Raw genomic sequence first — 24,593 nt, forward strand, 5'->3', positions numbered from 1 at the left:
CCTTCCTTCCTTCCTTCCTTCCTTCCTTCCTTCCTTCCTTCCTTCCTGTTTGTTTCAGAGTGTGTTTCCTCAGTACTTTGGGAGCTGCTTTGCTCTGGGCCTGCTGGGCAGGGTTCAAACAGAAGGCTGTGACCTGACCTCTCCAGGCTGTAAGATGGGCCTAGGTGCCCACTCAGCCTCCCTGCCCCCGTGCACGCATCGCACTGTGGCCTGCTACCTGTTACCATGGCAGCCAGCTATTCTCTTTAGCTGGCCATTCTGCAGGGCCCTGGGGGCTCCCTCTGGGGTCCCTCCATCCTCTGTTTCAGATTTAGCCCTTCCTGGGGGGGTGATGGGTTATGTGATACCATCACACCCTGCACAGTTTTGTCCCTAGTCAGCAGAGCTCATCCCACCGCATCCTGAGTTTAAGGCCTGGGCCCCGTGACCCTGCTGGCTCTCACCCCCACCTCTGCCCCTGCCCAAATAGGTTCTGTCCTTGCAGGTTGTTGAGCACCGGGCTTACGTCTGCACCCCGCCTTTCCCCTCCTCTTCCCTGACGCCTGCCAGCCCAGGCAGTGACAGCATGGGCTTCCCCTGACCACTGTCATCACTTCCACAGCCCTGCCAGCTCCTCGCCGTACGCAGCTCCTGACCGCCGGGCTTACCCACGTCTGGGCGGCGCACTGCTGTGCTGTCTGGTTCGCTGTGGGGTGTGTGTGCGTGTTGCATCCCCACCCAGTCCCCGGGCCAGCTGGCCTTTACTGATTGCCCTTCACGAGCCAGGCACCTCAGCAGCCACCTTCCTGAAATGGTGACGTTTGAGGTTCACTTTGTTAGAAGGCCAATTCCAGAGTGGGTAGGAGGGGTGTAGGGAGGTGGGCGTCCATGCCCGGGGCCCTGCAGCCAGTGAACTGGGGCTTGTCTCTGCTTTCAGGGGAGCGGCTGTCCCACCCCTCGTGGGAAGGGCAAGGGCATCGATCTATGAGTATGCCCGGGGCAGCAGACACTAGCACGCCTTGTGTGTTCTGAAGAATTTGGAACTGTGCTGGGCTTTGCGATGCTTGCTGCTGGCAGTGAGCTTACGCTGGGCCACGGGAGAAAGCGGATGAAGTTCCAGCCCACCTGGTGCTTTCAAGAAACGAGCTGACAGCGCCCAGACTATCCCTCCTTAACCTCTGCCGTCTTCCAGCGGTGGCTCGTCATCCTGGCCTTGTGCCCTGGCTGTGTTCTTGTCTAGGCTCCCCTTCCTCTGGACCTTGCCATCCCATCTACAAAATGAAAGGGGTGGATTAGGTGATCTCCCAGAGGGCCTTCAGCTCTAAAAGAAACTGTGTGACAGGCATGGCAATTCAGATATGTAGGATGAAATTCACTTCTCTCAGAGAACCTATTAATACACACAGGGAACAATTAGAGATTGTTACAAGATGTATGAAATGAAGTATTAACTTGTGTGGTAAGGGAGAAATCTCAGTAGGGACAGGGCCGTGAGGACTAGGCATAAGGGCTTCTCGTTTATTTGTTCATTCCATAGGCCCTACTGTGTGCTGTACGACGTACTAGGGATACGATGGCAGAGACAGGTAGAAGCAAGGGTCCACATGGTCCAGTGTGCTAAGGAGGTGTGCACACTGCTCTGGGAACACACAGGCGGGTTCCCCAGCCTTCCTAGAGCTCTCACCCCGGTGCCGGGCACTGGTCTGGCATGTTGCATGCACCATCCTGGGTAGGGTGGGTGCCGTGGTTACCTTCCTTGTTAAGTATGAGGCTCAGGTGACACACAAGTGGTGGGAGCTGGGATTGGAGCCAGATCTCTTGGTTTCCTCAAACCCGCTCACTAGCCCAGGCTGCACCGGCTCCCGAGGATGAGACGCGGAGCCCCAGTCCTGTTAGGTTTCCCTCCGCGCCGAGGGAAACCGAGAACGGAGCAGTTACATCTCTGTGTACTTACTCCCGGCTGTGTCCCCTTCTCTTGTCTTCCATGGTAAGGAACTTGTGTGAGACTGAATTGAATCCAAATGTTCTCCCTAACTTGGGGTCTGGTTCAAAGGAGCACAGTCAAGTGACCGAGAAGCCAGAGCTCCGTCTCCCTAGCTGAGTGGGACCGTGCAGATCCGTTACAGCTTCCCTCAGCCCCTCTCCTGCCTGGTGGAAGGTAGTTGCAGAGGACCCACGTGGGTATTGTTGGCACAGCCGAGGCCTCAGTATACAAAAGCCTGCTGGGACAGTTCCAGTTTGTCTAAAAAAAGGACATAAATGACATTATCAAGCCTTCTCCCGAGCCATGTTTCTGTCCAGCAACCAGACTAGTCAGCTTGTAAAATTTTGTGTTTTAGATGCAGACTCACCTTTTGACAGTTTGAAGAAAAAAAAAAAAGCATATGGTTTCTATGAACTCCCTAGAACTATATTTTCGACATGAGATATTTTTAAGTATAATTGAATTTCATAAATATGACAACATTTGGTAACACTTGAGCGTGTTTTTGTTCTGTTGTTTATAGCAGCAAAATAATCTATTCCATATCTTTTTTCAGAAACTTCTAGAACTCAACAACCTTCATTCTCTCATGTCTGTGGTATCAGCATTACAGAGTGCACCCATCTTCAGGCTGACAAAAACCTGGGCTGTAAGTTAATTCCTTTGATTTTTGGCTCTCATTTCACTGGGTTGAAGCTCTTCATTCCTTGAGCCTCCAAAGGCTTTCTCTGACTGCCTGCCCTTTGCCCACGAGAGAGGCATCTTCTGTCCTTCAGGGACTTCAGCCCCATTTCGGGACAAGGAAGTTGTGAGGACGCCAACATGGCTGGGGCCGGAAGCGCCCTCGAGGGGACCTTCCTGGACCCTATGACTTCATGTGTGCTGGCTGGGTCGGTGACATGACTTCTGCCCTCCACTTGGCTGGCATTCTTGTGACAGGCTCCGAACTGCTCTCGGGAAGGTCTCTGGGCTGATGGTTCACGGCTGCCCTGGGCTGCTGGCTGTACAGCTAAGAGATTCTCTGGAGAAACCTGAGGCCCTCATGTAGGGAGACGTGATTTTTTTTTTTTTTTTTCCTGAAGGCCATGGATAATTTCAGCTCAGAGGTGGAGTCTGATAGTTATATAATTGAGTCTGTAGGAAAGTTTTTCTGCTGTAAAAATACTTTAAAAATATCTCAGACCTCTTTATCCTCCTTAACTTGGCACAGTGCCTGACATGGGGGAAGTAATTGCTATTTCCATAGCTCATTAGTATTCACCTCCTGGCCCGCCTGGTCCAGGGTCTCCCACAGCCACACAGCCCAAGCCTTTCAAGACCTGTTTATGTCCCGCGGAACTGAAGGAAACTATATGGACTTGTCATCTGTGTTTCTGCAACTCATTTCCGAACTTCTTTCTGCCAGTCTGTGGGGCTGGGCTCTGTTTCATACTTGGCTAATTCTGGGGCCTTTAAAACACTTAAGGATTATGTTGTAGGTGATCAGAAATGAGCCCTGTTTTTTTAAATTGCAATTTTCCATAGACCTAACCCTAGCAAAGCGGAGCGAGCAGTCTCAGCCTGGAGTCAGACACCGGGTTTGTGTTGAGACACCGTTCAGAGCATGACTTCTGTGGGACTCAATTCCCTGTATCTACTCAGAGGTTGGCCTAGATTAGTGGTTTGACGTCAGTGCTTCGTGGAGTCCCAGGGGTTCCGTGGAGCTGCCTTGGGGGCCACCAAGGGCTGGGGGAGAGGAGGAGGGTGCCAAGCAGACACCTTGGCACTGTTTCTGCCAGAGCCGCTCTGTTCACATCAGTTTTATGTACTGGGCTTCTGGGTGAATTTCAGTTGAGCAATGGCTTGGGAGATTGAGAGCAAGCTTGGAAGCCGTTGGTCTCTCCCGTTGTTGCCAGCCCTGTGAGTCCCCGAGTCCATCTGAGCCATGAGGCTTTTTTCAAAAGTTGCCTAGAGATTCTTTTTCAAATGAATTTTCCATTATTTAGATGCTGTTGTTGGTTGTCGGGCTGCTGGGAGCTATGTGCGGACTCAGAGAGATGAATTACGGAGCTCGGGGTGCACAGACCTTACTGGCTGTGCAATTGTGATCCCAGTGACCCCCATGAGCTGTGTAGTTGGTGAGGCCAGTAGGGGAGCCTTGCAGGCCACCTCTCGCCCACCTGCCCTGTTGGTCCCAGCCCAGTGGTTGGCACGGAGTGTTTGGGAAATGCAGGGGGCCACATTCATCCTCTTTCCCCTTCGGCCACATCACCGCAGCGCAGTGGAATCGGTGGCTGCATTTCTTCCTGATTCTGTTTCCACACCTGCCGTCACAAGCACGTAGCATGTCTGCTCTGTGGTTTTATCTACAGTCTGCCTCTGCCTTTCAGCTGCCTTCTTTCACACGACAAGGTCGGATTTTCCTTGGGTCTCCGGGGCCCAGCTGAGTGTCCCCGTGTTGTGTGTCCTGCTTTTGTTCAATGTGCTGAGTCTTAGCCTCCACTTGCTGTTAATTCTGGTAATGAGATTAGCTGCAGAAATATTGCCAAAAAGGAGTTGTTTCCCCTCTCCCCACTTTTCCCTTGACGCGGTACTGGGGAGACCCCACGGGCCCACCGAGCAGGGCAGGAGCACAGGAGCCACCGCCACAGCAGCACAAGAAGGTCAGTGCTTTTATGGCCTCCATTTATTCAGAGAAAGAAACTGAGGTGCCAAGAGGTGTGGTGGCCTGACCAAGATCGCAGAACTGGCGAGGACCAGAGCTGGTATGACGCCCTGCTGGGCCGCATAGTCCGCGTTCTTGGCCAGTGTGCTGGGTGGCTTGTCAGTGATGGAACGTGATATCGGAATCAGGCTGGGCACAGGGCATGGAGAAATTGGCACACGTGTTTCTTGGGAGGTGAGGCTGGCACACGGGCCCTCAGGGACAGGGTGTGACCAGCTCCCTGGGGTGGCACGAAACCCTGGATAAATGAGAACCCTGGCCGGAAGGGACTTATGGGTGTGCCCCTTGGTTGCACCATGGATGACCTCCAGTGAGGGCCAGGTGGTTGTTAGCTGTAGGGCAGGGCAGCCTGTTGACCCGTCCGTGGCTGGCTGCGGGGTGCCGGTAGCTGAGGGAATTGGGATGGATCAGAGACTGACACTGAGCACAGGCTCCCACACAGCAGGCGCTAATAAATGCTGCTGCTGCGCAAATGGGGAGGGAGTCACCTTCTGTTGGCCTGGAAAACACAGACAGGGTCTGATTCATCCCAGCACTGGGGCCTCTTTGGAACACTGGCCGCCTCAAGGCCATGCGACCTAAGCAATGGTCAATTCTGATTTCCCGAGTACGCACTACCCTGCGGCTCTTACTCATTCTGCAAATCAAACATTTATCAAATGCTTTCTCCATGCCGGACCCTGAGGCTCTGGGCAAGGGCTCTGCCTTCGTGGGCTCTTGTGTTGTTCAGAGGAGACAGACACATTGTTGAGGAGGGTGAACACAAGCCCCGTCTCGCTGGTATTAGAAGAGACGGATGAATGTTTGCTGGGTGTGTGGAGTACTGTCAGCTGGTGTGAGAGTGACACAGGAGAGCAAAGCAGGAGGGTGGGAGAGAGGGTGACGGGGGCGGCGGGAACGCGGGGCTTCAGGGCAGGCCTCTCTGAGAAGGAAGAGTGCGCTACGTCACCACCCGAGTGACACTAGGGGGTGGCCGGGCCGGCATGAGGGCACAGCCGGTGCAAAGACCCTCAGTGGGAAGAAACTTGGTGCCATCAGGAAGCTCAGAGTCAGCATGGTAGGGGCACTGTGGGCCGGGAGGAGATAGAGGCAAGATGCTGTGGAGGGGCCCATCGGGAAGGGCTTAGAGCCCGGGACAGGAGTCAGGTTCTCGTCCAAGTGCGGGGAAGGGTTTTAAACAGGAGCCGGACACGGTCTGGTTTACAGCTGCTCTTCGTTTTTTTTATTTTTTAAATTACCGTTGCTACTTTGTGGAAACAAGCTGGGTGGACGTGCAGGGACCACGATGGGAAACGGGGCCTGCTCAGGAGGTGCAGGCAGCATCCAGGAGTGAGGTGATGTTGGTCGGGGTGGGGAGGCAGCAGCAGACAGGGGAGGAGGAGACCGATGGGGGAGGTGCTCTGAAGGCAGACCTGGCAGGTTCGTGGGATGGGATGTCGGAGAGGAGGAAAGGAGAGGAATGAAAATGATTTCTAGGTTTGGGGCCTGAGCAGTAGGGACGATGGTGAACCCTTTTCTCTGGTCAGAGTGGTCCCGGGAGGAGACCGACTTATTGACGAGTGACCTGGGGGTATGGAGTTCCTGGAGTTTGGGTGAGTCACTCTCTACGGTAATTATAGTCATGTGCTACACATCACACACACACCCACACACACACACACACACACACACACACACACACACTCGCACACACACGCTCTGCTGACTCTCTGCACGTTCCTGTCGTGATTTGCTCTTTCCTACTGAATCGATCCAGGCAGTTTGACTCAGCTCCAGCAACAGGGGGAAACGATCGCCAGTGGGCCAGGCGGCCTGGTCTGCAGGATGGGGACCCGGGAAGGGAACCTCCGGGGAGTGGGGCTCTCACTCCAGACACCTGTGGGGGGAGGCACAGGGTCATCAAGCTCTGCAGTTTGGAGAACAGCCACTTTGCAGATGTCCTGAGGAGGCACATGTATGGCATTCACATATTTCGGGGTTTGGAGGCTTCTCTTCTGCCTCTGTCTGATGTCGTGCCCCAGGGACACCCCCCACCCTGATGTTGTTAAGAAGATGGCCATAAGCATAGGCTGCCTGTTTTACGCTTCCCTGAGCCTTGGCAAGATGGGTGAGGGGGTGAGGAGATGGAGGGCAGAGGAAACCAAGGTTTGCGCCTCCGATCACTCGTTCCTCTGTCCTTCCTCAGAGCCGTGCCTGCATTGCTTCCCAGAAGGTCCCAGTCATGAACCGTGCTGACATTTTCACCCTCACCTTCCTTACGTTGCCACAACTTCGGCTGTTTCGTCACCCCCTTCTTGAAAAATCTCCTTCCACCGGCTGAGGCCTCTTCTTCCATTTCTGACGGCTGGCTCCTCCCTGACCGCTTTTGTTCCTCTCACCCTCTGGGTGGAAGTGTTCTGTGAGGCTCCAGCTCTGATTCCCGCCCTCCCATCAACTCTCTGTCCCTTGGGATCTCAGGGCACGGAGGACACCACCGTCACTTCTGTGCTCAGTGCAGGCGGTCTCCTCTACTCAGGCGCAGCCTCCTTCTGCGGCCCTAGCCCTGTGTTCCCACGCCTGCTCCATGCAGCCCTCTGCTCTCATGTTCCTTTCACAGCTCACACTTGGCGTGTCTGAAATCAAACTTTGGTTTCCGGGAGTGATAGGGAGTGCCAGAAGACTCTCTTAGCAGATTGTGTTTTGGACTTCGAGGCAGTATGGTAGACTGAGCTGACGGGGATCAGCCCCGCCCTCCCGATCGCCCGCTCCAAACACACAAACACAAATAAATGCTGGATAAAATACAACCAAATTAAAACCCAAGATGCAAAGCTGAACTAGAAGCCAAGAAAGGGAAGTCACCATGTGCTGGAGATAAAGCATGCTCTCCGAGTCAGCACAGCGAGCGCGGCGAAGGGAAACTGCCGTGTGTAGGCCTCGCAGCTGGCGCCAGGGTAGCTCACGTGTGCCTGGGAGCAGAGGCCAGCTTGCAGGCCCCGTGCACGCGGGGGGCTGGAACTCAGCTACCTGTAGGAGTCCGAGAACCCTCGAGTGTCACCCATCAGAAAATCTCTGTTCGGCCTGGGGGAGCACCGAGAAAGCACGAGTGAAAAAGGTCACCTCTGGGAAACTGTCGCCCCAGCCTGTACCCCAGGCAGCTCTGGGGTCCGAGGACACATGACCTGCACTGGTGTGGGGACCCCGGGCCAAGACGTGAGGGGCAGTGTCCCGTGCAGATTGAGTATAGACTCCTGAACCGGATCCCCAGGCTGAGGCTTGGACCTGCCTCTGTGGTAAGGATTCAATGAGACATAGATGAAAAACTGTTTGGTTGTGGTTGTTGTTACTTACTCATTTTGACTGTTCTCGAATGAGCCAGTCCTCGTTATCTCTGGCCTGAGATCACCACCATCTTTGGGCTGCCCTCCTTGCTTCCGGTGTCTCTGGCCGCTCACACCGCTGCTGGAGTGATTGCCCCAAAACATCACCAGTGTCTTCGCTTTCCTGATGACAGCCCGTTTTTAGCACTCCCCCACCCCTTGGTTGGGGGCTCTGCACCCAGCACTCCTCCAAAGCGGGAAGTTCTGATATAACCGTTTTGATGCCGTTCTTTTTAATCGGTCGTTTGGACATTCACTCACTACCCCCAGTTTTATAAGAACGCATACTTTGTCAGCCAGTTTTCTTAATGTTTTATTTTTGAGAGAGAGCACGCGAGAGCACAAGTAGGGGAGGGGCAGAGAGAGGGGAGGACAGAGGATCCAAAGCAGGCTCTGTGCTGACAGCAGAGAGCCCGATGTGGGGCTCGAACTCATGAACTGTGAGACCATGACCTGAGCCAAAGTCAGTGCTTAACCGACTGAGCCACCCAGGTGCGCCCCATGTTAGGCAATTTTTAACCATCGTTTGGATTCCTGACCCTGGACTCCAGCAAGCCCTGAGAGTGAGGGGAGATGCATGGCAGGGATGAGAGGATTGGGATATCTTGACAGGTATTTTAGGGGGAAACTCACGTTTGGGAGTGTGGTGCTTGAAGAACGCTCACAGGTGGTGAGCATATTCCAGAGCGCAGGGGACATGGTAGAGACATTTTGGCAACGACAGCAGATACCAAAAGGTTTCATACCTACTTCACACCTACTTCCTGACCTCAGAAAACAAACCATAAACCTTTCAGCGGTGGCCAGTGGAGCATCTCCCGCCAGCAACATCGTGACTCCGTGCCCCCAGTCACGTGAGGAAGAGACGCAAGAGTTGGCCAGAGGAATTTCCTGTTCGTATGCAGCCACAGTCAACTCATTCTTTCCCCTTTGATTAGTATTGGCCGTTCATGCTTAGCTGCTTGTGACTGGTCCCCTGTTTGCAAGTTGAGGTGAAGTATCAGAAGAGTAGTGTCGTGTGTCCATGGGGTCCAAACGGATACCACATCCAAACGTCAAAAACATACTTTGCCAAATGGCAAGCTGCCATCTCTCTACTACCTTTCCAATCTTTTTAAAATTGTTACTGATTTTTTTTATTTGAGTATAGTTGACACAAAATGTTACATTAGTTTCAGGTGGTACACCATAGTGTTGCAACAAGTTTGTATTATGTGACCATCTGTCACTGTACAATGCTGTTACAGTATCATTGACTATATTCCTCATGCTGTGCCTTTTATTCCTGTGACTTATTCATTCCATAACTGGAAGCCTGTATCTCCTACTCCTCTTCGCCTCTTTTGCCCATCCCCCCACCCCTGCCCCTCTGGCAACCATTCATTTGTTCTCTGTATTTACAGGTTGGATTCAGCTTTTTGTTTCTTTGTTTATTCACTTGGTTTCTGAGTAAAATAATACGGTATTTGTCTTTCTCAGTCTGATTTATTTCACTTGGTATAACACCCTGTAGGTCCATCCATGTTCCCGCGTGATATTCCTTTGTATGTAAATACCTCATCCTCCTTATCCATTTATCTGTTGATGTACTTCTAGGTTGCTCCCATATTTTGGCTTTTGTGAATAATGCTGCGGTAGACATAGGAGACCTTTCCAGTCTTGTCCAAAGCAACACTTGACCACTTGACACGTTTTTGCCAAACTACTGCTCCCTTGAGCATCCCTGTGTGTTTTCTACCCCCAGGCCACTGTTCATGCTTTTTTTTTTTTTTTTTTTTTTTTTTTGGCCTCTGGAACCTCTCCAGCCCTGTCTCTACTGGTTGAAATTCTTAGAGATCCACTTCTAAGACTGCCTCTTCCTGAAGTTCCTCCTTTGCATGTTGGAGTTTGTTTCTCTGTAGAGCCCTCTCATAGAGTCTCTGGCCCTTCCCGTTTTAGCTAGGCTTTTTCATTACTCCACCAGGTTGGACAAAGGGGGTGCACGTTCAATGCCTGACTCCTCACCCACCCACAGCAGCTCTGCAGCCTGGATGGGCCCTTGGCAAACTTCCATTCGGGGACCAATCTCGACCTTCTGGCTCTACTCTTGGGGCTTTGTGGGAAGGTCTGCCTGGTGTTGCCATGAGCAGAATTAAAAAATATTAGCAAAATTATTGGAGACACATGATAAAAATTGTCCTCTATGATTATACATTATGTATGTATGCATGTGGTGTATGTATATATATATTTGTGCATGTAAACTGTGCATGTAACTGTGCATGTAAACCGTGAAAGGCTAATTTTTTAAGAGATAAACTCTTGACTCACATAGATAGAAAATGAATACTTGCCAAAGATTTTATTTAACTCATTAATTGGTGACAGAACCAGCAAGATAGTGCAACCAGTAAGATATTATCAAAAGAGAATCCGGAGTACTACACTTTCATAGTTAGGTTAAGGAACACCAAAGTAATTTTTTAAAGTTTATTTTATTTATTTTTGAGAGAGAAGGAGAATGACCACGCGTGAGCAGGGGAGGGGGAGAGAGAGAGAGACAGGGAGAGAGAATCCCAAGCAGGCTCTGTGCTGTCAGCATAGAGCCTGACATGGGGCTTGACCCCACAAACATGAGATGATGACCTGAGCCAAAATCAGGAGTTGGATGCTTAACTGACTGAGCCGCCCAGGCGCCCCCAAATAATTTTTAAATGGATACAAAATTCGTATTCCCAGGGTGATAATCAGTGACATTTCTCAAGACCTAATTTGTCTTTCTATGGACAGGAATTGTTGGCATGACTATGTTTTCCACAAGTTAATTTCTATCTTTACAGAGTTTTCAGTGGCCTTAGTCAAAGACAAATCGGGGACAGACAGCTAGCCCAGGCACGTCCTAAATTCCAGAGTCACAAGTTTTCCCTTACGTTACGTATGCATCTCCATTGCTAATAGCCTACATTAGACACGTGACTTTGGAGCTTATTTTTCAGAAACTGATAGTTTGTATCGAAAGAGGTAAAAATTACTTCTTCTGAGTGTCCTCGTTTCACTCCTTACTCATTCCATACTCAGTCTGTTCAATCCATCGGTCCATAGATTGTCCACGGCACTAAAAATTCTTTCCATACCAGCAGTAGACACTGGAATCGAAGTAGAACTCTGAGCCAGTTTGAACATATTTGGAGCAACAGACTCTTTGTTGAAAAGCATTTCCACGTATCAAGAAATGTTATTCTGTTGGAAAACATTTCCACGTATCAAGAAATGGTATTTTCTCAAGGCAAGGGAACAAGATACCAGTGTCCTCATAAAGAGGATTTGGAGGGACTTTTTCTTTTTCCCTTCACGGAGACAGCTTCCAGATTTGAACAATTTACCAGAAGAGGGAGGTTTTCTTCATTAGTCAAATACAAGTGCCACATATAGGTTCCCAGGGTGTGATAAGGGAGATTTCCCAAAGCAATCTATTTCTTCAGGTATTTGACCAAGATTTGTGGTCTTCCTGGCTTTTGACCCTGTAGCTTATGAGTCCCATTTATCCCATGCAGCTGACACTTTATTTAATATTAAATTCAGGGACTTGATTTTTACCTTGTAATTTTAGTATAGTTTGCATCTATGGTCACAGACCCTTTCTCAATCCTAATGTTGTATATTCTCTCATTTTTCCCTATTTGTAGAGGGTTTACCTGGGTTTAGTTATCATTTCTATAGGTCTGGTATTTAGTTTTGTTTTGTAACCTATCAATTCCTAATTTTATCTGTGAATCAATTTCCCTTACTCCCCCCGCCCCATTTACATAGCTTCTTGAGTTGAGTGTTTAATTCATTTATATTGTCACTTGCATAATTTGAAGAATTTAAAACCATGCATTTTCCTCTCAGTACAGTTTTGGCCTCATCACATAGCTTAACATATGGTGTTTCTCACTGTTTGTGGTTTGTTAATAGTCCATAATCCTGGCTTTTCTTTTTTTTTTCTTTGACCCAAGAGTTATGGGAGTTTTCAAATTTTTCCAAGGATTTGGATTTTTAAGTTATCATCGTTAGTTTTTCCATTCTCTTATTCAACAGATCCATAGGCAACATGCTTTCTGTGTTCGCAGCCATACCAGATGGTATGGGAATGGTGGCGTGAACACAACCAGCGTGGCTGCTGCCTTCATGGGACTCACTGTTTGCTGAGTGAGACACGTGTAATTGCGCAGTGAATCCCAAGCATTATAAATATCGTGGGAGAAATCTGAGGGTGGCTCACGACTTCTCAGTTTTTCTAGAAGTGAAGTTGCCTGTTGTATTTAGTGAACTCTTATTTCCTTATCCCTTTTCCTGAGCACGAATGCTTTCAGGATATGTTTGATTCAGGCAGGCAAGTACCTTATTTTCTTGTATGTTTTTTTTAATGGTTTCTTCCTGAGGCTTGCCATAAAGTCTGAAATCTCAAGGACCCTCAGTCCGTATGAGGTTTTTAGTTTATACTCTAGTTGTAATAAAAGTTTAAAACATACATGAGTAAATGCTGTTATTTTTTAAATAAACCCTATATTTAAAAAATTCAAGCCTTAAAAGAATTTTCTCAGCATATTAAACACAAATTAATTTTAAAAAATCACTAAGTTGCAAAAGGCTTAGTGAAACAACTAGGACTCATTGCTCCTTCCATACTTGATTCATCCCCCAGAGGCAATCACTTCTGGTTATTGAGTGGTTTCTTCTGGTAGTTTCTGTCACACTTCCACCAATGTACTTTTGCTACAGTTTCTTGATCCATTCACTTTACATAACGGTGACTTCTTTGTATGATGGATATTGGTTTAGTTTTATTGAACCACCTTCTCTCTTTCTTCAAAAACACTCATGTTACTATAGTTAAATTTCTTTTGTTAAAGGAGTATTGAGTGTTTTAGTTATTAAGAATGTGTAAATACAGTTCTTTGTATATTCAAGTAGTAAATTATGAATAACATGGCCTTCCTGGAATACCTTTTTGTTTCCCTGGCATTTCTAATTCCCTTAAAAAAAAATTCTTACTCTAACTACCATCTATCTTCCAGATAATATGTACAATGCTATAATAATACAGTATTTAGTGTTATATAATTATGGTATAGTATTATAGTACAGAATATGTATTGTAATATATATAATAGTGACTATTTAAAGTTATATAACATGTATAATATCTGGTAGATAGCTAGTATATTTACTAGACACATACACCTATACATATATATAAACTATTATTATGCATATTTTACCATAATTTTATATAATACAGTGGACTCTTAAACAACATGGGTTTGAACTGCGCGTGTCCACTTATACACAGATTTTTGTTTCAATAAATCCAGTACGATGTTTTTTATGTATTTTCTTCATGATTTTCTTAACAACATTTTCCTTTCTCTAGCTTACTTTATAGTAGGAATACAGTATATAATACATATACAAAATATGTGTTAATTAACTATGTTGTCGGTCAGCAATAGGATATGAGTAGTTAAGTTTTGGGGGAGTCAAAGTTATATGTGGGTTTTTTTTAAATTTCTTTTAATGTTTTATTTATTTTTGAGAGAGAGAGAGAGGGAGAGAGAGGGAGCCACAGAATCCGAAGCAGGCTCCGGGCTCTGAGCTGTCAGCACAGAGACCGACGCAGGGCTCGAACTCATGGATTGTGAGATCATGACCTGAGCCGAAGTCGGACACTTTACCGATGGAGCCATCCAGGTGCCCCTATACGTGGATTTTTGACCATGTGGGTGGTCAGTTCCCTAACTCCTGCACTGTTTGAGATTCAACTACATACATGTGTATATATGCGCATATATACACATATATATGTAAAATATAATTTTTAGATTATTTTATTATATATAACAAACATATAATATATCACCAGACTTTTATATAATATACAAAATCTTAAAATTATTTTATTTATTTTAATTTTTTTTATGTGTAATAAATAGATCTTTCTCCTCCCCAAACAAACATGCTATCCTGTCCAGTTTTCTGTCGAGCCTTCTTCTTCTCTGGAGACCTCTCTTCCAGGGCTGAGATAATGCGGACCAGTCATTCTTAAGGCTTAGCTGACCATCTGTCATCCCAGAACCTCCGTTTACTGCTCCTGGATGGGATCCGCTGTTTCTTGTATCCCATTATCTTCTTGTACTTGGTTTATTCCTTTATTTTGCTAGAGGAAGTTCTCGAGTAGTTTTCAAATACATGCATGGGAAATAGATGTTTGGAGTCTTCTGGAATCCTGTACAATACTCTTCGGAAGTCTGATGCCATCTTGAATTTACTATGTAGGCACAGAGTGGAGCAGATGAGTGAAGTTAACCAGATCCAGCCCTTCTGAATGTGTATGTGAGTATGTGTATGTGGGGGGGGGGGGCAGTGAGGGTGTAGATGGGAAGTATGTGTATAGAGACAAGGTTAACAGAGGGAAGTGTGACCTGGAGGAGCCTGGTTTTAAATTTCGGGAGCATGCAAACGTGGCTGCCTTTGGTTGTCTCACTCTGCTAAAGAACCCCAGTTGTTGGTTTGAGGTGAGTGTGCAGGGTGATTTTTAGGCACATCTCCCAGGCCTCTAACCTCATATTGGCATGGTCATATCCATTGCTCAAGGCACAGATGACAGTCTGTATCTTGCATAGAGGCACTTGACAGGCTAGGCGGGTAGACTGGACGTGGCAGGGGATGTGGGCAGTTCCCCAGCTGGGTCCAGAGAACCAGTGGTGTGAGCATTGCATGCCAGCACGGCTCAGCTGCAGTGTGTGAGGATAACAGGGATTTGTTTGACTGCTCGATGGACATGGGTGATTGCAAAGCACTCAGTGAGGTTCTAGGTTGCATTAGTAAAGAAATGACCTTCTGGCCAGGGGAGTAAGGAATCAGCTCAACTTTACAGTGGGGCAGTTCACAACTAAAGGATCTGTTCTCATCTGGGTATATATTGTTCTGTAGTGATTTCTCCTCCTTAAATGTTCATTTCAAATGCTCCTCTCTACGCAGAGCTTTCCTTAACACTTCCCTTGCCCATTATTTATTATTTGTCTGGGTTCTTGGTCTCTATTTACTTAACACGTTGCACCCTCTCCTCTATTGAATCGCGTTCCCCATAGATTCTCAGATAAGTCACTTCATCTTTGTGATGTTGAACCTGCTGGTTCTGGCTCCGTCTTTGTCATTGGGCTTTGTAAAGATCAGATGAGTTGTATATCATGGTGTTGTACAAAAAAGCAAATGGGAGAGAGTGTTGTTTCCTGTCCATTTGTTAATCTGATATTGAGTAGCAGCCTCGAATTCGCAAGCTGGTTAAGCAGCTGTTGTTCTTAGTATCTGTGTAGCATCTCTACCTTGATGTGTCCTGAATTTCTCAGTGGGGAAAAAAAAAAGCTTGCTATTTATTCTCCAGCTTCTTCAACACTGGGACCTTTTTTCCAGCTTATTCTTTTGCCTCTCTTCCCTAATGTCCTTAAGCTGTCGCTGCTTAGCTGGGCTATCGTACGGCTGCATCCTCTGGGACTCTGGAGGCCAAGGATCAAGGAGGTGGGCGAAGCCTGCCCAGGGCAACTCGGGCTCTCTGACGCATCAGTCATGGCCTGAGTCGGGGATTTGCAGACCCAGGTGCTGGGAACTGTGCTGTATTTGTGCAGTAACCCAAAGGGGTACAAGAGGCCTGCTTCCCCTGGTGCTAGACAGCTACTGTTCCACTTCTCCATGCTGCGTGACGGGGCAGCTCGACATTGCCCTTCTTAGTGTGATGGATATGGCTGGGCTGCCGGTCCACGTTCTTGCACAGACCATCGGGGTCTCAGAACCAAGCTGGACCAGAGATGCCCCATTTATACTCCTGAGCTCAGCCACTGATCTCCAATCCCGGAGGCCCTGGCTTCTGGAAGCCAAACTTGGGAGAGCTCCCAACATGCTCCCACAGCCACATGCTGTGCCAAAGCCAGTACTCTCTGAGTGACTGTCCCCCTGAATCCTCCTGCGAAGCCAGGTCTCCCAGCCTAGACTCCTTTCCTCAAAGCCGTTTTAAGGAGCCTTATTGCCATTTTCTGGCACTGAGTCTTAACCTGGGATTTGCAAGACAACGGCAATATGAGTCCTTAGTATCAAGTCTGGAAAACCAGGGGTTCAGATTTCTATTCCTTCCTTCTAAGAAGGCTCCTTACACCCAATGACCATCCTTGGTCACCTGGTGACCAAACTTTACATACCAGAGATCTCAGTCATAAAGGATCTTTATGTCCCTGTGGCTACCTTCTCATCCTGTCTTTGCTAAGATGACTGCATATGGAAGAGGAGTTTGGCTTCTTTTGATTAAAATACTGTACCCAGTATAAATATAACACAACCATAAACTCCAGGGAATCAGGGATAGCCCGATTAGAGAGGCAGCCTGGCTGTGGGCACAGCATACGAGTGGACCATGTCAAATTTCCTGGGACCTTCAGCAGTGGTGACGATGTTGAGGAAGGAGCAGAAGGCTGTGGACCCAGGGGGAGACCTGATATAGCGGTGCAGTAACTCTAAGTGACTTTTTGTCTCTGATCTGCTTTACTTTGTGAGCTTCTTCTGTCATAGGGTCTGTGCACCCTTGGAGGCAGGTACTGTGCAGGGCACTCTGGCATCATTTAGAACAGTGGACTGGGTAGCTTTGGAGGATATCTTCCAAGTGTGAGATTTGGTGAAAAATGACAAAATTGAAGCCATGAAACTTCCCATCTCTGCACGCGACAGCTTTTTGAAATCTTCAGTGGTGTTCAGGATTTGGCATACTGCAGAAGGACGTTTCCTTCAGTCTTTGTGCACAGTTATCCTTTTTCCTTAGCTTCTTCTGGTTTATTTCTCTTCTGTCTCAGACTCTATTTTCTTTCCACTCCAGCTTTTGAATCGAAAAGACAAGACAACCTTTGAGAAACTGGACTACCTGATGTCTAAAGAAGATAATTACAAGCGGACCCGGGAATATATTCGAAGCCTGAAGATGGTTCCAAGTATTCCCTATCTAGGTAGGAGTCTGAATTGGCTTTATTATTTATTAAGAAATCTGTTCAGTGCCAAGTAAGATGTTTTTACAGTTTCTAGTTGATAAATTTCCGGAAGAAGTGTGGGCCATGGATAAAGAGGTAATTGGTTAGCTCCTCAGATTGGAACAGGGTGTTGATACTTCCCAAGGATGGGAACCTCGCTGAGAGCCTTGAAACAAGGGATATTCTGCTTCTTACATAAAGTAACCTGTGAATCACAAGCCTCCCCAGCCTCCAGCCCAGAAGGGTCATGAGACTTTCAGGTTCATCCACATTCTCTTGAACTAGGGGAGCTCAGGCCAAAACTCCTCTGTTCCGGTTTCTCTGGGCATTATTAACGTATTTTATAAGATTTGTATCAACAAAATTATTATGATTATGGATTTCTCTGATTAGAAAATAGCAAATGCTCATTGTAAAGAATCAGGAGGAGAAGAAAATTAATATCATTTGTTATCCCATGTAGATGTGATCACTGTTTTACATCATACCCTTTCATTTGTTTGGGTGCGTATAAAAATCCATGTTTACAGTGAACATTTAATGTTATTACTTGCATTTCTATATTGTGTCTCAGTCCTGTCGGATGGGTTTGTCGGGCTCGAATTTGCTTTCTGACATGGACATTTAGACTGCTCCTCCATTTTGTTATTAAAATGTTGCAGTGAACACCCTTGTTGCAAAAACCTCATATATAGTTGTGATTATTACCTTACAACAAATTCTTATAAGTGCGATTATTGGGTCAAAATGTATGCAAAAATTTGCCTTTTTATGTATGTTTTTGAAACACTCTCCATAGAGGCTGTGGCAACTTATACTTTCATGGCAAGGAGATAAAATTTTCTGTTTTCCCACATGCACAAATAATGTGTATTTTCATGTGCACGGGTTTTTTCTTTTCCTTTCTCTCTCAGTTTTTTATCTTTGCCAATTTGATAGGTAAAAAGTACTTTTTACAGTTTGGGTTTCATGGTTATGCTAATTTTCTGGAAAAAAAACCCACTTCTATCTTTTTATAACCTAAAAATAGTATTATCAACAAGGAAATTTAAGATTTCATAGAATTGTCTCCCTAATATTTTCAGAGCTCTAGTGTAATTTTCTGGAGATACATTTCTGACACCTTGTAAGTGTCTTCCATGATCATTGTTTTCTAATTCTTTTCAAGCCAAGTTGGGAAATTTAATTTTAGTAGAAAATTGTCCACTTGACCCAAGTTTTCAAAATTATTTGCGTAGAGTTTTTTCTCCTCATTTAATTTTCTTTGACCACATAGTTTTATGCTATATTCTCCTGTAACTTTGAGCCTTCAGTATATGAGTGCTTGTATTTGCTTTGCATTCCTGACAGTTTGCATTTTTGTTTTCTCTTTCTTTTTTTAATTTGCTGTGCCAGAGGTATGTCTGTTGGTCTGTCCACAGAATTCGACTTTGTATGTATCGGCCGCATTATCTTTCTGCTTCCTAGTTTACTATCTGCTGTCAGTCTAGGATGTGATCTTTCTCTCCACATCTTAACAACTCCGAAGTGGGGATGCATCTTTCAAGTGAAGGCAAACAAAGCATTGCAATATCGTTTATTGGTAAACAGTTATAATGATGTCCTAAATTTGATGAAATGTGGAATTTCTGCTTTAGTCTCTGATAGTTCGTTTCTCCTGTTTTCCTTACGTTGTTTTGTTATTTCTTTTAACTACTTTGGTCGAATTAGTAGCTCATTTGTATAAATACTGTTCTCAGCACTTTAATTTGGAAGACAATTTTAAGGAAACAGTTAAGGAAAACAATTAAAATAGAAAACAGTTTGCTCTGATTGCTGTTACCTGCTTTGTTATAGGGTTCTCAGTGATATTTTTTTAAAAAAAAATCTGATTATAGTTTCAGTTTTTCTTTTATCCAAGTATTAAAGTAGTGGTTTTTTAATTTTTAAGGGCTTGAGTTTTCTGTTTTTGTTTTCAAATGGCTTTATTGAGATGTAATTTATGTCCCACCCATTTAAAATGTGCAGGTCAGTGGTTTGTAGTCTATTTACAGAGTTGTGCGGCCATCAACACAATTTTGAAACATTTTCATCACCCTAAAGAGAAACCTTGCACTGTTAGTGGTCACCTCCTTTTCCTTCTGGCTAACTCTCTTCTGGCCTCACCCCCCCCCCCCCGCCCTTGGCAGCCATCAATCTACTTTCCGTCTCCACAGATTTGCTTATTCTGCACATTTCATAGAAATTTAATTGTACAGTATGTGGTCTTTTATGACTGGAGTTTTTCTCTTTAGTATCCGGTTTTCAAGGTTCATTCATGTTGGAGCACAATTGATGGTGTCTCATTCCTTCGTGTTGTCGAATGATATTCCACTGTATGGATATGCCACATTTTATTTTTTTATTTGATGGGCATTTGAGTTGTTTCACTTTTGGGCCATCATGTATTGTACTGCTGTGAACAGCTTTGGATTTTAAAATCACAAGTCTTCCCTTTAATATTACCATTTTGTAAAATATTTTTGAGAGAGAGAATGTGCACATGCACACAAGTCGAGGAGGGGCAGAGAGAGAGGGAGACGGGGTCCAAAGTGGGCTGTGTGCTAGCTAACAGCAGAGAGCACAATGCAGGGCTTGAACTTATGGAACCTTGACCTGAGCCGAAGTTGGATGCTTAACCGACTGAGCCACCCAGGCGCCCCACAAATCTTCTCCCTAATTATTTTACGTTGGTTTAGACTATGTGGCAGATATGCTTCCTAGGTTTTAAAAAATGTTTGATATTTGTCTTGTGGCTTAATATAAGATCGGTTTTTGTAAATCTTTCACGACTGCTAGAAAAGAAGGTGTAATCTCTCAAATTACTCCCATTATTACGTTATATTATTTAAATTACTAATTTGTGAGAACTTGGTCTATCAAGGACAGAAATATATGTGGGACTCCCCTTGCATTTCTAATAGCTTCTGCCTTACGTTATTTAGTATATAGAAGTTTGTAACAGTTACAAATTCATGGTGAAGCGTCCCATACAAAGTGATCTTGATTCTGTTTGTTATTTGCTTTTACTTCTTTGTCTGACATTAATTCTGTGAAATCTGTTTTATTTTTTATTTGCGTTCATTTTATAAACCTGTGACCGTATTTTGGGTGTGAATATTTTAGATTGCTTTGTTCTAGGTGTGTTCCTTGAGAACTGCACTTAGTTGGACCCAGGATGAGAGACCTTGCCTTTCACTCACTGACATTTGTTTAGTCTTCATGCCATATTATTGAATTGAACATCATTCCGTGCTTTCTCATTCTTTCCTTGCTCTCTTACGGCTTACTGTAAACCACAGTGTCTTTCCACTTGACTTGCCAGTCACTATCTCAGAGGGAGGAGGGTGTGTGGATATGCGCAGCTCACAAACCTGTTTCCGCTTTGCCCGAGGCTGATCAATGGAGGGATGAAATTGATAGTCTCAGGGTGAGGGTTGTCTAGCGCAGGCCCACTGGTTCAACTAGCAGAGATGCTCCTGGATTGTTAAGGACGACTTCTTGTCTACTCCGGAGAGTGGTCATGAGAGCTGCTGCTTGTTGTCTGCTGTCTGTGTGTCTGGCACTCTGCTAGGCGTTTTGCTGATGGCCTGATCTCAGTGAACACTCGCAATGGCCCGGTGAATAAGCAGGCACTGAGAGGTCGCCTAGGGTCACATAACTAGAGAGTGGCAGAGCCAGGACTTGGCCCCCGTGGTCTGGCCGCAAGCCCTAGGCTCTGACACTGCCCTCTCCTGACTCCCCACGTCCACTGTCCAGGTCATTGTTTTCCTACTCTACCCTTACAGTTGCCACATGCGTGTCCTCTGCTATTTATGACTCGTGGGTGGCCTCCATCAGACACCGTATGAAGTAGGATGAATTATCTTGAATCTTTCTTGCGGCACTCTCTGTTCTTGGACCTCACAGTGGTGCTGTCTTGGGCTTCTGAGGGCAAACCGCACCGATACCGTCTCCCCTTTCTGATCCCCTGTCCTTTATAATCAGACTGAGCGTATGAGTCACCTCCTCGGGCCACTGGCCAGAGGTCCCTCATGTGCCACCCGATGACTCTTGTCAGGCCGCAGGACAGGTCCGCCCTTGCGGTGGACACACTGCCTGTGTCGGCCCTCAGTTTCTGGAGCCGCGGCCCTCCTTGTCCTGGATGGCCTCATCTCAGCTGCCTCTTGTGGAGTGAGGTGAGTGCCTCTCTGGAGGTGAGTGCCTTTCTGGAGAGAGGCCTTGGTGCTGCACCACCCTCCTGCCTCTGCCCCCGAGAGCCCAGCCTCTGCCGCGCTCCTGCCCTTCCTGCCCTTCTTGCCTGATGGCCGCTTCCCTCTCCCCGCAGCCAGTCGGGCTGCATTTCTCCTGCTCTATCAGAATGACTCCTGACATATATACGAGCGAAGAGGGAGAGACCAGGAGGCGACACCAATGTGCTTTCTGTTCTCAGGATGGCACGCGCGGGTTTACCACAGGGGGACACCACGGTTCCGTTAAAGAGAATGAAGCAAGATTCCCCTTCCGAGGCTCAGTGGGCTCGTCGCCCTAAGGGCAGTCGGGCCCTACCTGCCCATCTGGTCACCGTGGACAGACCCTGCCCACAGCCAGGTTGTGGTTTCAGTGCTCGTCCCTCTTGGAAACCCAACCTGTCCCGGGGCTGGATTTGTTTATCGAAGGAGGAATAGTTACATAATTCCTGGAAAGTACAATATAGGAAAAAATGTCTGAAACCATTTCTTTTTCCCTTGGCAAAGTCCTCACTGTAGGTCTTTCCCTTGGGGGGAGGGAGTTATTCTCTGGGACGGACTTCAGGTCAGCCCCGGATATTTCCTGCTGCTTTGTTGCCTGCATTGCTGGAGACCTCGAATGCTGCTTCGGCAGATATTTGCCTCTAATGGCAGGTATGGGGTTTATTTTTATAACAATTCTTTTGAACCTGTGTGGAAGGTTCTATGGCAACTGGTTTCCTGGGATTATTCGGGACCGTCTGCTTGTACCCGCACGTAGCAGTTGCTACTGTGTGCGTGTGTATTCCAGCTCCTTCTCATGCAAATTTTAGGGCCAGTTGGCCGCACTTTGGCTCACTGTATCTCGTGAAGCATAATTTAAAAAACACTGAGGGAAAAACTTGCTACATTTTAAAAGCAAGACTGTCTCAAAAAGTTTCCTCCCAGTTACTTCAAAGCGTAAAAAGAATGGTGAGGGGCGCCTGGGTGGCTCAGTCGGTTAAGCGTCCGACTTCGGCTCAGGTCATGATCTCGCGGTTGGTGGGTTCAAGCCCTGAGTCAGGCTCTGGGCTGACAGCTCAGAGCCTGGAGCCTGCTTCGGATTCTGTGTCTCCCTCTCTCTCTGACCCTCCCCCACTCACACTCTGTCTCCCTCTGTCTCAAAAATAAACATTAAAAAAAAAAAAAAAGAGTGGTGAGAATTAGGTCAATTATTTGCAGCTTAAATTTGTCTGATAGCAACTCCTTGTTAACACCCAGGTCAGACTAAAGAATGGCCTGCACCGTTTATTTCTAAACAGCTCTACTGACTCAGAGGGTGTTTGGTTTTCGCTACCTATAATTCCCTCCAGGAAATAGCTACATGAAATTAAGAGTGCAGTGGATTTTCAAAGGTTTAGAACTGATTCCAAAGGTAACCATAGGCAGTCTGGAAGACTGTGATCTCTCAAGGAACAAAAATTAGGCACTCTGACAGTTCTGAATTGTGAGAGAACATTTAGACATTCTTGGTAAATTTACCCAGTTTTTATCTGAAAATAGGAGATGGATTTTGGCCTCTGATATGTGAAGGGAATTTCTAGAACCTAAGGAATTCCTTCAGACAAGCAAACCCTTCCATAAATAAAGCAAGGCTTTGTTTTCAAATATGGACTCTGAAGTTTAAAATAAAGGCAAGTTGTTTCCAAGCGTAAAAGAGACCTAACCTGTGGGGTATCTAAAAGGACTCTCAGAAAGAAGCACTTATGCTGTGTCCCAAAGCCCCCAGAACAGCACAGGGAGTGAGGGGCTTGCACTTGGAGCCTGAGGGCAGCATGTGCCAGCCCTCCGCTAGATGGTGTGTTCTCGGTGCCCACCAGCGAATGATGGGTGGTGGTGGACGAGACAGATACCCTTTCTGCTCTGGTGGCACCCACAGCCCAGACCTGACCGGCAGGAGTGAACCGGAAACTGAAAGTGAGCTGAGCACCATGAAGGGAAAGGCAAAGGAGCATCTATAGAGGGGGCCCCACCCCAGTGTGGGGGGCCAGGGAGGGCTTTCTGGAGGGAAGCCCTAAAGAATGAATAAGCTAAGTGAAGAGGTGGGAGATGAGCATGCCAGACAAAGACAACAGCTTGTGCAAGAGCCCTGGAGTGGGGAAAAACATGTTTGTTGGAAAAAACTGGCTGGAGAGTAGAGAATGAGGTGGAGGGTGTTGTGAGAAGCAGCTGGAGTGGAAGGGAGGGGTGAGATGGCCTGGGGCCCAGACACCGTGAGTGGGGAGCTCAGGCCCCGATCCCCCTAAGAGCAGTAGGGAGCCACGGAGGGCTTGAGGCAAGGGCCTGGCCAGATTGGATTGGCACTGGACACACTCCGCCTTGCCTACAGCGTGTGAGTAGCTTCGAGGAGGCCAGGCTAGAGGAAGGAAGACCAGAGAGGGGAGCATGAAGAAGCCCATGGTGCATCACTGTATGTGAGAAATTGCTAGAGGGGGAGGGAAGGCCTTTTAAAAACAGTTCCTTTTAGAGCAGAGCCTTGGAAAGACATGAGACAGTTGTCAGTGAGCCTGTCCCTTACACCCGATGGAGACACATGGCATTTCCCTGTGCTTTGGCGTTGCGAATCAGCGTGAACATTTGAGTTGTGTTCCCCTTACAGCAGAGACGGAAGGGCCAGCGCCATGCTCTCTCAGTCTACCCACACAGGGCAGGTGGATTTGGGCCGACTGATGTCACTGGCACTTCTGCTTCCTCGAACATGGGTCACAGTGGCCACCGCCACCCCAGGACCGAGTCTGCCAGCTCCCAGTTCAGGGTGACCACATTTTTATCCGGCTGTCCCCAGGTTTGCCAGCACTAAGGGTAGTCCTTTCCTTTAATGCCCAACTGAAAAATTTCCATTCCGCAGGCAGGAAATCCAGACTTTTTTGTTTTCAGTTCCCCACCCCACGTGTTTCCAAGGATCCCCAAGGAATACTCACTTGTTCCACAGATCCATCCTGGTTGTTGCATGGTGCCTCAGCTGGCTGCTTGGCTCCAAACCCCTGATCCCTCCCTCCGGCATCTCTGCCTTTCCTACCCAGTCCCTGCAGCTGGACCTGTGTGGAGCCAGGCTCCTCCTTCCTCCCCCAGGGAGCACAGTTCAGGACGGATCCGGGGATGCCAGTGCCACAGAGGAAAGCTTGAGCCTGCATTCTGAAATGCCTGCTCCCAGAGCCCCCGGACCATACCCTTTCTCCTCTTAGACAGCCACACGCGGCAGGGCCGACCCGTTGCCCTCCCATTGCTAGCGGAGGAGAGCCTTTGATCAAGTTTCCCCTTCCTCAGATGGAG

At 47.2% G+C, this 24,593-nt stretch overlaps 2 protein-coding genes across 10 annotated transcripts in view; one reads left to right on the forward strand and one right to left on the reverse strand.

Annotated features, from left to right (window-relative positions):
• RPL12 (ribosomal protein L12) overlaps window positions 1-24,593 on the reverse strand; it is a 534,927-nt gene that overhangs the window by 177,196 nt on the left and 333,138 nt on the right. The window lies entirely within an intron of this gene.
• Window positions 1-24,593, forward strand: part of RALGPS1 (Ral GEF with PH domain and SH3 binding motif 1) — a 271,670-nt gene that overhangs the window by 105,703 nt on the left and 141,374 nt on the right. For all 8 annotated transcript variants that reach the window (XM_049637854.1, XM_049637835.1, XM_049637824.1 and 5 more), the window contains 2 exons: window positions 2,520-2,612; window positions 16,908-17,034. In XM_049637854.1, the coding sequence (XP_049493811.1) occupies window positions 2,520-2,612; window positions 16,908-17,034 (220 nt within the window). The remainder of the gene's footprint in view (window positions 1-2,519; window positions 2,613-16,907; window positions 17,035-24,593) is intronic.

The sequence above is a fragment of the Panthera uncia genome, chromosome D4, assembly GCF_023721935.1.
Source record: "Panthera uncia isolate 11264 chromosome D4, Puncia_PCG_1.0, whole genome shotgun sequence".
Classification (NCBI taxonomy): Eukaryota; Metazoa; Chordata; class Mammalia; order Carnivora; family Felidae; genus Panthera; species Panthera uncia.